At 39.3% G+C, this 12,360-nt stretch overlaps 1 protein-coding gene across 23 annotated transcripts in view; it reads left to right on the top strand.

Moving 5' to 3' along the window:
• DLG1 (discs large MAGUK scaffold protein 1) overlaps positions 1-10,274 on the top strand; it is a 271,038-nt gene extending 260,764 nt beyond the window's left edge. For 13 of the 23 annotated variants that reach the window (XM_054480472.2, XM_054480469.2, XM_054480467.2 and 10 more), the window contains one exon: positions 3,735-5,537. In XM_054480472.2, the coding sequence (XP_054336447.1) occupies positions 3,735-3,841 (107 nt within the window). In that variant the 3' untranslated portion in view covers positions 3,842-5,537. Of the gene's footprint in view, positions 1-3,734; positions 5,538-9,478 lie in introns of those variants that run through there. The other 10 variants (XM_063661351.1, XM_063661349.1, XM_063661350.1 and 7 more) reach the window with 6 other exon arrangements.
• The last annotated feature ends 2,086 nt before the right edge of the window (positions 10,275-12,360 follow it).

The following is a 12,360-nucleotide window of genomic DNA, read 5'->3' as shown; positions in this document are numbered from 1 at the left end:
CACAGGTCTAAGGTGATATTTCATTACGGTTTGTGTATGTGTTTGTGACAGAGCCTTGCTCCGTCACCCAGGCTGGAGTACAGTGGCGTGATCTCAGCTCACTGCAACCTCTGCCTCCTGGGTTCAAGCGATTCTCATGCCTCAGCCTCCTGAATAGCTGGGATTACAGGCGCCTGCCACCACACCCGGCTAATTTTTGTATTTTTAGTAGAGACAGGGTTTTGCCATGTTGGTCAGACTGGTCTTGAACTCCTGGCCTCAAGTGATCCGCCCATCTCAGCCTCCCAAAGTGTTAGGATGGTAGGCGTGAGCCACCGCACCCAGCCTCATTATGGTTTTGGTTTCTGTTCCTCTGATGATTAATGAGGCTGAGCACTTTTACTGATACCTGTTGGCCATCTGTATGTCTTCTTTGGAGAAATGTCTATTCCAGTCCTTTGCCCATTTTTTAAATGGATTATTTGGTATTTTGCTAATGAGTTTCTTATATATTTTGGATATTAACCCCTTATCAATTGCATGTTTGGAAATATTTTCTCTTCTTCCATAGGTTGCCTTTCCATTTTGTTGATTGTTCTTTTGCTGTGTAGAAGATTTTTTATTTGATGTCCCACTTGATGATTTTTTATTTCGCTGCCTGTGCTTTCCAAAAAATCATCCAAGACCAGTGTCAAGGAACTTTTTTCCCTGTGTTTTCTTCTAGGAGTTTTATGGTTTCTGGTTTTACATTTAAGTCTTTAATCTATTTCAAGTTAATTTTGTATAAGATAAGGGTTTAGTTTCATTCTCTTGCATGTGGATATCCAGATTTTCTGACACCATTTATTTAAGACACTAGCCTTTCCGTATTGTGTATTCTTGGCCCCTTTTTAAAGATTAGTTGCCCTTTGATCCGTTTTGAAATACTATTTATTTAAAAAAAAAAAAAGTAGGTAGCAATTCCCCAATATTCTTATCTTACTCACCTTGTCCTTTAACTTCCTCCTCAAGTCTTTGGACATTTTTGTTGTTGTTACTTGTTTGTTTGAAATAATATCAGCCTAAATTTGACATTCACACTGAGTATCAGTAAGGGTCATGGTTTGTAAACCTTGTGCTTTCTTATTTTTTTCAAACTAATTTCAGACTTAAATAGAAGTTACAAGAATAGTACAGGGAGTCTCATGTACCCTTCACCCAAATTCAAGTGTTAACATTTTACCACATTTATAATTTTTTTTCTGATACACTTGAGAGTAAGTTTCAGGTAGATGTCCCTTTACTTCTAAATATTTCAGTGTGTATTTTCCAAAAAACAGGGATATTCCCTTACATAATCACAGTTTTATTATCAAAATCAGGAAATTTAATAATTATATGTCTCATCTAACTGTAGATCTTATTATTATTTCACTATTCTTCTAATCTCTTTAGAGCAAAATGGAAAAAAATGGTTTTTCTGTTCCGGTGCAGGATCCAGTTCAGGCTCATGTGTTGCATTGAATTATCACATCTTTAATGTTCTTTAATCTGAAATAGTTCCCAAGTCTTGTTATTCATGACGTTGACTGACATTTTTTAAGAGTAAAAACAAACACTAGGGGGGATTTTTTGTGGGTTTTTTTGTTTTGTTTTTTGCTTCGTTTTGTTTTTTGTCTTTTGTTTTTTTTTTTGAGCCAGGGTCTCACTCTGTCGCCCAGGCTGGAGTACAATGGTGCAATCTCAGTTCACTGGAACCTCCACCTCCCAGGCTCAAGTGATCCTCCCACCTAAGCCTCCCAAGGAGCTGGGACTACAGGCTACAGCCAACATGCCCAGCTAATGTTTGTATTTTTTGTAGAGACAGGATTTCGCCATGTTGCCCAGGCTGGTCTCAAACTCATCCAATCCGTCCACCTTCACCTTGACGTCCCAAAGTGGTGGGATTACAGGCGTGAGCCACCGCACCCGGCCAAAGACCCGTTCTTTTACAAAATGTCCCTCCCTCAGTTTGGATTTATCTGATGTTTTCTCATAATTAGATTTAGGTTCTGCATTTGGGGCAGGAATAGCAATGAAGTAATGATGTATCCTCTGTGTATCATACAGGGAGGTTTACAAAGTCTACTTGTGCCGTTACTTGTGATGCTAATTTTAATCACATGGTTAAGGTGTCTGCTGCCTTATGCTTTCCCAGTTTCTTCCCAAGGAGTATCCTGGTTTACTAACCATTCCATTAATGAATTTACAAAGTAAGCAAAATATGTATTTCCCAAGTCAGTTCCTGACTGTTTTCTCCTAAAATAAATCCTTGCGTGCTGTTGTCAACCTAAACTATGAAATGCTCCGGGATTCTGTCCTGTGCTGTTGGAGTGCATCAAGATGCCAAACCCACGAACCAAGTATTTTGTCAAATGAACTGAGTCTTCAGGGACATTGAGGCATGTCTGTATTTAGCTCAAAAGGTAGAAGTCTCTATTATGTTACTTAAAATTCTTGGTTACTCAGGCGTTCCTAGCTACATATAAGCCCTTCCTACCTAACATACAACTTCTTTCTTCTATGCACGTAATCTCAGGTACCAAATAGACAGTATTATTTAAAATCTCCCTTTGACATTTTATGCTCAGTTTTTTCAGACCATGGAAATCTACACCTATGATGCTCTTCCAAGATCACTGGGCATTTTTTTGTAGTTTAATAAGTGACTTATTTAATTTACAATTCTGAATTCTTTCATTTATATGTAAACTTTTTTATGAGAAACAAGGTTCCACTTTGTCACCCAGGCAAATGGTACGATCATAGCTCACTGCACATGTGAACTCCTGGGCTCAAGAGGTCATCCTGCTGTCTCAGCCTCCCAAGTAGCCAGGATTAGAGGCACACACCACCATGCCCAGCTAATTTTTTTTTTTTTTTTTTTTTAAATACACAGGGTCTCACTATGTTCCCCAGGTTGATCTCAAACTCCTAGCCTCAAGGAACCCTCCCACTTCAGCCTCCCAAAGTGCTGGGATTGCAGGCATGAGCCACCATGCCCAACCATAAACATTTTCTTTCTTAAAAAGTTACTCATGCTTAGTGCTGTCTAGCGATCCTTTGTTTTTGTTTGTTTGTTTGCTTTATTAACTAATCCTCATCCCTCACAGACCTCAGGGGCTTCAGCTATTTCCAAAGAATTAGTTGTTAGTAATTGTTACTCTTTTTTCCACACATTATTTCAGACAGCAAATAAAACATTGATTGTTAAGTCTCTAACCACTAACAGGCTAGCTTAGGTATCTCAATTCACCTACGCTACAGTACCTGACATGCTAGCTTAACTGAAAAAAGTAGTATCTGTAATCAGCTCTTTTCCCCCACGATCCTACCAAAAAAAAAAAAAAAAAAAAAAATTATCCTTACATCATCCTGTCTGTGGGATTGTACCCAGTTTCCTTTTTTCTACATACATTTATGGAGAAATCAGGAAAGTTAAGAAAATAATTTGTTTTAAAATAATAAAGCTAATATATGCTCAGATGGTAAAAGAACAAAAGAAAAGATCACCAAGTCTTACTTTTTGATCCATTTTTAAGGTAAAAATTTTACACTATATAAATAGGAAAATTAATGAAGTGAGCCGTTTTTTCTAAGTGAACAGTGCGTAAACGGTGATTCTTCCTGGATGAGTAACTTTTTCAAAGATACTAGCTTCTACTATTTCACCAATAATTGTAATGACAAAAATAGACAATTAATGGAGATTTCTGATTTTGTTTCTATCATTACAGCTATTGTACAGGGGGATACGCTGGAAGACATTTACAACCAAGTGAAACAGATCATAGAAGAACAGTCTGGTTCTTACATCTGGGTTCCAGCAAAAGAAAAGTTATGAAAACTCACGTTTCTCTGTTTATCTTTTCCACAATTCCATTTTCTTTGGCATCTCTTTGCCCTTTCCTCTGGAGTCTTTCTTGAGTACTGATTTCATGTTGAATTGTATCCCACACATCATGGTCTGCAGCTTCTTTTTCACATGTAGTGTCTCCTTCAAGTTACATCGTATATTATTTAATGTCACTATTGGTTAGTGGCCATGTTTCAGAACTGAAGATGGAATGGCCTGACCAGCTATTAAGAATTTGGGGAGACGCAGAAATTGTGGTAAAATTCCTTAATGTTTAAGGGAAAGTAATTTTAAGAGATTTTTGGAAAAGCTTTATATACATTCTTTTCAAATTTCAGTACAAATGAAAAAGTGGTTTTAATCAGTGATTTAGTAGACTGAGCAACTATGCACGCTTAAGTTTAATAGCATGGTTTGGCCAATGTATTACTCTCAAGTCCTTTTCTCAATCAGCTTCTATCATCAAAGCAATTGTTGCATTATAGAGAAATAAGGAAAACATTTTTTAATTTAAAAATTCATGTCTGAGTTGACTTTCATAAGGGATTTCATTTTTCCTCAGCATTCTTAAAGCCTTTTAGTATTTGAGGGTTCTTTTTTCCCAGGACATTTGCTAGGAATAACAACGTTTCAATGTTTTTAATCTACTTGAGCAACACTATCGTGTCTTACAAAAGTTGTTCATATGTAAATGATCATCACATTTTGTGAGTTGAGGCCATGTTCAGGTGCTAAGGAAGTTCACCTTTTACACAGAAGGTTGAGAAGATTTCCTAATCAGACATTACAGTGGTGATGCAGTAACCATAATGGCAATGGAAAGGAGCCCAATCATAGCCTAAAACTTAAAATGTATTCTTAGGAGTCAGATTTTACTGAATATTTTACCCACAATAGCTGCCTATTTTGTTATAATAAAATATATATAAATATATATATAAAACTTTCTTTAACTAAACTGTAACTATGGGAATTATTTTCTTTACATAGTTGCGCACACACACAAACATATATATATATATATATTTAAAATATATTTTGTTTCTTTTGCCACCTACTCCTTTTTGTTTGGTTTTTAAGTTAAATATTAATTGAATAGACTTATCTTCCTTAATCATGTGAAATTGGGGCATGCATGGTGGTCATGAGGAGGAAACATTTAGGGAAATTAGATTATAAGTAAAAGTATGGGCATATTCTCCTCTTTTCTACAAAAGTTTTCAAATGGTTCCTGAGGTTTTTTTGTTGTTGTTCTTGTTGTTCTTGTTGTTATTGTTGTTCTTGTCACCTGGTTTGATTTTGGTCCTTGCCCTTTCCTTCTAGTTCTCCTTTTATTAATAGGAGGGCAGGCAAAAGCCCCATTTATGTGTGTGTTTTCCCCTCAGACAGCTTTCATCCACTGCTCTGCACTAGAATTGCACAAATCTTCATGGTGAGCAATTTTAAGAATTGTTAGTGAAAGGTAGAAATTATTTCAGAAATCAGTTTCTCTGGTCCTTCATATTAATAATAATATTTGGCTTCCCATTGCTCTTTGGAGTTGTTTATTAAATATGTGTTTTTGACAACCTCCTCATTACAGTTTCTTAAAGAAATGAGTACTGGTTTGTAAAGAATTATCAACATTATCCATTCCATTTATGAAGAAGAGGAGAACAGCTAATAAACTGTATTGTAAAATCCATATGTTAAGTGTGTCTTGAATTTTGAAAGAAAAAAATATTTTGCAAGCTAACATTTTCTTGAAACAATTTGAGGCATCATGTAATTTATAACTGAATCCAAGAGCCATTAGGCAACAGAGTATGTTAACACATTGAAATACACACAGTGTTGCTGTTACACTAAATATTGTAGGTTGTTAACCAAATAGAAACATACTAGTATGAAGAAAATTGTATACTAGTATGAAGAAAATTGTTGTAAAATCTCAAGAGCTTCAGAAATTGCCTTACAAGAGCCCAGCATAAGCTATTTTGAAGTATTTACCAAATAGTCACATGTTGTAAAATATCAAGTGGTTATAAAAGGATGCCATTTATGTATTAAAATCTACATAACATTGTTTTCTGGATGTCCTTGTTAAGTGATGTTTTTGTAAGAATATATGATGGTGCAGCTTTCTAGATTGTATAGGATTATCAATAATGAGATTACTAATTGCTGAGTATTAGGCAATAGCCACTTTAGTATCGTACCTCTTAATTTAAAAAAAAAAAAAAAAAGAAGGTGGTGTTACTAGCCCCACTGTAAGGTTTACATTAAATCACTTGCCCAAGATGTCTTAGCTAATAAGAGGCAGTGCGTAGTGTTTGGATCAGAGCCTCTCTGCCCCAATCTACATTCTTTCCAATACACTTGGCTGCCTCATTTTTCACCCCCTACTGTGTAAAGAACTGTAACTTACATCATGATTTTAGCAATGCTTTACAAATAAGGAAAGACTCTTAGATGAAAATCCTTGCCCAGAGTCATAGGATTAGCAAGGACAGACCCATAGAACAGGTGACTCCCATCACAGCTGAAACGACTATTTGTGGGAAACAAGTCAGCCTAGCCCTGCCACAGTGACATGCCAAGAAAGAACCTTTCAGAACCAGAATAGTCAGCCTAGCCCTGCCACGGTGACATGCCAAGAAAGAACCTTTCAGAACCAGAATAGTCAGCCTAGCCCTGCCACGGTGACATGACAAGAAAGAACCTTTTAGAACCGGAATTGAAACAATATTTGTAAAAAAAAAAAAAAAAAAAAAAAAAGAGTCCATTATTGTAATACCCAGAGAATAATACAGTTTCACATGTTTTGTAAAGTCTATATTTTTTAATATGCCTCTTCATATCTTTAAGTTGGCAAAAAGAAGAATGCCTCTTAAATTTGGCTTTAGCTATCTGGTTGCTTTCCTGTTCTGTACCTTGGGCTCTTCAATAAATAATGGAAGCAAGCAAGCCAGGCGCGGTGGCTCACGCCTGTAATCCCAGCACTTTGGGAGGTCGAGGCAGACGTATCACCTGAGGTTGGGAGTTCAAGACCAACCTGACCAACATGGAGAAACCCTGTCTCTACTAAAAATACAAAATTAGCCAGGTGTGGTGGCACATGCCTGTAATTCCGGCCACTCAGGAGGCTGGGGCAGGAGAATCACTTGGAGCCAGGAGGCAGAGGTTGCAGTGAGCCGAGATCGCACCATTGCACTCCAGCCTGGGCAACAAGCGAAACTCCATCTCAAAAAAATAATAATAACGGAAGCAAGCCTGCAGAGCTCATTCCAGCAAAATACACTCTGGTTAACAAATACTTGCTAAACACTATATAGTGTTTAAACTCCAAAGATGGCAATTCAGGAATTTTAGTAATTAGTAAAATTTGTTTTGTAAGATATTAGAGCAGTTACCTTCTAAGATTCTCTGCCTTGAATACTCTTACGTGTGATAGAATAGAAGCCTGAAGACCCCTATGTCTTAACAAAGTTACACTGCAAATCGGACAGAGCCAGGATTAGAACTTTGAACTCCTGACTCCTAGAAAATAGTTTTCCTACCATACAAATTCCTTTTCCTCCCATTCTAAGAGCTGGATTTTGTGGTTTACTCAATCCCTGAAGTTTTGAATTTCTGCTGTTAAAAATAAATATTGGTACATTTATGATATTACAGTGAAGAAGTTGCATTTTGAAAGATATCAGGGAAAAACATGGGTGTCACTTTCCCGACCCTAGTGTAGAGCATTTGGTAGTTAAGTCTAACGTTTAAGATTCCATTTATCTCCCTCCAGAATTGCACAGTATACCTCTCACTGACTTTGGCAGCAGTGCCCTCTGATGTGAAGAATGTGGGCTGTGGAATCAGCTTGATTTGAATGCCACTCTGCCACTTACGTCACTTTGGGCAAGTCACATAATCCCTCTTAACTGTTGACTTATCTGTAAAATGGAGATACATTGATGATCAGTAAGATTACAGATAAAGGGAACTAGCACATAGAGCACTCTAAAAGCTAATTCCCTTCTCCTTTGGAATCAGAGGCTTAGAATTCTTCCAGCTTCTCTTGTGGAGATTAACCTGACCCTTAATTTTGCAAATGTTTTAAATGGGATTTGAATGACTACCTTGTAGGATTGTTATAAGGGCTAAAGTGGTGTATACAAAACACAATTGGCCAGGCGCGGTGGCTTACACCTGTAATCCCAGCACTTTGGGAGGCTGAGGTGGGCAGATCACGAGATCAGGAGATCAAGACCATCCTGGCTAACACAGTGAAACCCCGTTTCTACTAAAAATATAAAAAATCAGCTGGACATGGTAGCGGGTGCCTGTAGCCCCAGCTACTTGGAAAGCTGAGGCAGGAGAATGGCGTGAACCCAGGAGGCAGAGGTTTCAGTGAGCCCAGATCGCGCCACTGAACTCCAGTCTGGGCAACAGAGCGAGACTCTGTCCAAAAAAAAAACACACAGTCATATCATCTGATACTTGATACTCCTATTCTTCCCCTTATGAAGGGTTGTGTTTATGATTTGGGTAGCAGAAGACTCAGAATATTGTCTACCATTCTTCACCTATAGGGAAATTTCCCTTAACAGAATTTAAATTATTTACATTTCAGTCTCTATAATCATGTTTGCTGTTCTCTTCAAAGGATCCCTATTTTTTGTCAAAGGTACTGTGAGTTGTGGCCCACCCTTGCTCAGTCTCAATCATGGAACTGGAAAACATCAAGGTTTCATAAGCCATTCTCATTTCTGTACGGTCCTAGACCCAACGGCTCCTAGCAGTTCTCCAGAACATTAGTTGTGGAGAGTCTCAAAACAGACCTAAAATAATAGTGTGAAAAGTATTAGTTAAATCGCCCAGATAAAATATTTTGTCTTTAATTTGACTAGGAATAGTCACTACTTAACTAACTTTCCACCACTGGCTGTTTCTCCACTTCACCCCAAATATGGTTACCTAAGAGCCGGCAAAACAATAAAACCCTAGAGTCTACCAAACAGCATCATGAACAGAGATGGGGCTCAGGTAACTTTTTGTTGAAGTATAACATCTATGTAAAATGTATAATGTAAGTGTACATATACCTTAATACTTCTTTACAGGTAAACGTCCCCTGTGTAACCATCATGAAGCTCAGTAAATAGAGCATGACCAGCACCCCAGGTGACCTCAGCTTCCGCCTGGTCACTTCCCACCCCAGGGGAAGCTGCTGTCTTCTATCTTTATAATTTGTCTACAGTAAAATTCACTTTTTTGGTTATCATCCTAGGTTTTGACACATGCATAGAGTCGTGTAACCACCACCAGTCAAGACTGTGAAACAGTCCCACTGTCCCAAAGAAATTCTCTGATGCTTTTCCCTGTGTAGTCCAGACCTCCTCTCAGCCCCAGTCTGTGACAACCACCAATCTGTCTGCAGTGCCTGTAGTTTTGCCTTTCCCGGAATGTCGTATGGAGTATAATGTAGCGTTTGGGGTGTGGCTTAGCAAAATGCATTGGAGAGGAATGCATGGTTTCCATTGCTGAGCAGTATTCCATTGTGTGGATGCACCACAGCCTATTCATTCACTGCTTGAAGGACTTTGGGGTTATTTCCATTTTTTCCCATAATAGTTGTGTATTTCTTTGCCACCCTAGACCTACAGGAACAAGAGGCAGCAAGCAGAAAAGGGTTTCTGATGCTGAAAGCCATGATGGGCCTGGCCCCACCCCCACGCCCCCACTTCATCAGTACTGTGAGCATCCACATGCTTAACTGGCTGCACGGGAGCCTGTCATCCTGAAACACATTTTAAAGGCAGAATGATGGATCCCAAGAGCCTGTTTACAGAAGAAATTTGTGTCAAAAGCAGGAATGACTGCAAGAATGAGTACTTCAGAACTTCAAGCCCTCAGGAAAAAACACTAATGATCCAGTAGCTAGGTGTACCAGTGACTGCTGCCTGACTCATTGCTGATGTCCTAGGTGAAATAAATGTAGTCTCTCTAGGACAGCAGTGAATGAGAAGAAAATGAACTGCAGACAGGCCATTGCTGAAGATGGGATTGTCTCATATCCTTATAATTTAGAAAACACTCCGTGGAGACAAAACCCTGATCTTTTAAGAAAATTGGGTTTGTTGGATTCCAGACAAAGGATTGTTTTTCCAAATTAGTGTTTTCTTTAGGTGGTAACCTCTATGCATTTTAAATATTACTTACGCAATTTATAGTAATCTAATTCTAGTGCAGTGTGCTTAAGGAATCCTTGGTGAGAGCTGGTTCCACCGATGGGTGTCACACTCAGCCTTTTCCTACATGCAGGTAGCTCGTGTGGCCTTGACAGTCTCTTCCATTTAACCACAATATGATGGCTTACTTGTGTGTTGAAGAAATTGTGGGTCCCTCCTTTCAGTCGGCTCCAGAGTAATCCTTAGGAAATACCGGTGTTTACCGAAAGAAGAAATAAACTACTTGTATTGCGCATATATTTATCCTATTTCTGCTAGTCAACTGTTAACAACCAATTTCATCTGGATGGTTTACAACTACAATAGAATGAATAATTTTTTTTTTTTTTTTTGAGGAGTCTTGCTCTGTCCCCCAGGCTGGAGTGCAGTCGCGTGATCGTGGCTCACTTCAACCTCTGCCTCCCGGGTTCAAGCGATTCTCCTGCCTCAGCCTCCTGAGTAGCTGGGACTACAGGCACCTGTCACCATGCCCGGCTAATTTTTGTATTTTTAGTAGAGACAGGGTTTCACCACATTGGCCAGGCTGGTCTCGAACTCCTAACCTGTGATCCGCCCGCCTCGGCCTCCCAAAGTGCTGGGATTACAGGTGTGAGCCACTGTGCCCGGCCGAATTAATTTCTTTATATACAAGTCAGTACAAAAAAACAATTAGCACGTGAAACTTGTTAATGAATTAATGATATAATGAATTTTCTGATGGTAGAAAAGATTAGAAAGAGTGATGTAATCTATCTTCTTTAGGATGTCTAAAATTGGGTACATTTACCTCACAGATGGGATAGCTAAAGACAAGACGAAGCGTATGAAAGTCCCATATGTTCCACACTGTTGAGTCTCTACAAAAAGGTTTTCTAAATCGCGTGTCATCTGATCAAAAATATCTACTTCCCTAGTGGTATTTAAGACTAGAAAAGACATCTTTTAGATAGATCTCTTTCTCTGAAAGTTCAGTGCTTGGTTCAGATTTAGTTTATCTGACATACCCTTCCTAGGAAAAAGCTTTACTAAACTTTTAAACTACTTTTCTACTTGTAGCTAATAATGGTTATACTTTATATTCTCTCGGTCACCTCCCATCAGACACCAAATGCTATTAATTCTTCCTGAATGTGATATTTTTTCTTGCTCTCATTTCCACTGTCATCGCTCGAATCCAGGTTCTTAACCTCACCCAGGCCTGGATTATTACAGTGGCCTCTTAAATCATCTCCCAGCCTCTCATCCGCTCCCTTGCTGGTCCAGCTACCCACCAGCTGACTTTTCCTAAAGTGCAACTTTTATTTCCCTTTCTTCAGTGACGATGTATCCTAAATCCAAATGAATTAATTCACCTGTCAAAGTGGAGTTCCTGGAATATAGTATGTAATCAGTAAGTCCTCTGCCAGAACTAACCTCCCTGGCCATACCTCTTATTTATACACCCTCTGCGGAGCTTGTCATAGCTGTTTGTCAATGCGGATGCCTCCTTTGCCAACACCACCTCCCATCTGTTGTGTCCTCCCCACCCAAGTCCCCTTATCAAAGTTCTAGTTTCTTCAAAGCCACCCTAAGTCCCTTCACCTGCAGAAACCTGGCCAGTTACAGCCCTTGGTGCCTGAATTCCTGCAGTCCTTGGGTGGCCACTTCATGCTGAGAATGTGCTTCCTGTGCTGCCTTTACCGCTTTAGATGCCTCGTATTAGGTGGCATTTTATATTGTGTTCCTTTCCCCAGTGAAGTACCAGGGCAGATGAGAATACACAGCTCTACTCCAGAACCTGCTGGCCGCTGTGGTATGGTAAAGTCACTGCTGTGGCTTTTTAAGGGTCTGAAAACAGCCTTCTTTTAAGTGTTGGCAGTGGCTTCATTTGCAAATTGGTAGGGTTGGGGGGAATGAAGAAGGGTAAAAAGGTCTGACTATAGGCCGGGCGCGGTGGCTCACGTCGTAACCCCAGCACTTTAGAAGGCCGAGCTGGGTGGATCACCTGAGGTCAGGAATTCAAGACCAGCCTGGCCAACATGGTGAAACCCTGTCTCCACTAAAAATACAAAAATTAGCCGAGTGCGGTGGTGTGCACCTGTAATCCCAGCTACTTGGGGGGCTGAGGCGGGAACCCGGGAGGCAGAGGTTGCAGTGAACAGAGATTGTGCCATTGCACTCCAGCCTGGGCGACAAGAGCAAAACTCCATCTCCAAAAAAAAAGTCTGACTATAAATCTCTAAGCCAATTTCTTTGTTCAATTATAGTCTTTCTTTTCTGGTTCCTGTATAATAATCTCCCTTCTCGAACATGCTTTGTGATTTTATCTTC

Source organism: Pongo pygmaeus, chromosome 2 (assembly GCF_028885625.2).
Source record: "Pongo pygmaeus isolate AG05252 chromosome 2, NHGRI_mPonPyg2-v2.0_pri, whole genome shotgun sequence".
Taxonomy (NCBI): Eukaryota; Metazoa; Chordata; class Mammalia; order Primates; family Hominidae; genus Pongo; species Pongo pygmaeus.
The sequence above is the reverse complement of the archived record's forward strand: the minus strand, read 5'-3'. Positions and strand labels throughout refer to the sequence as shown.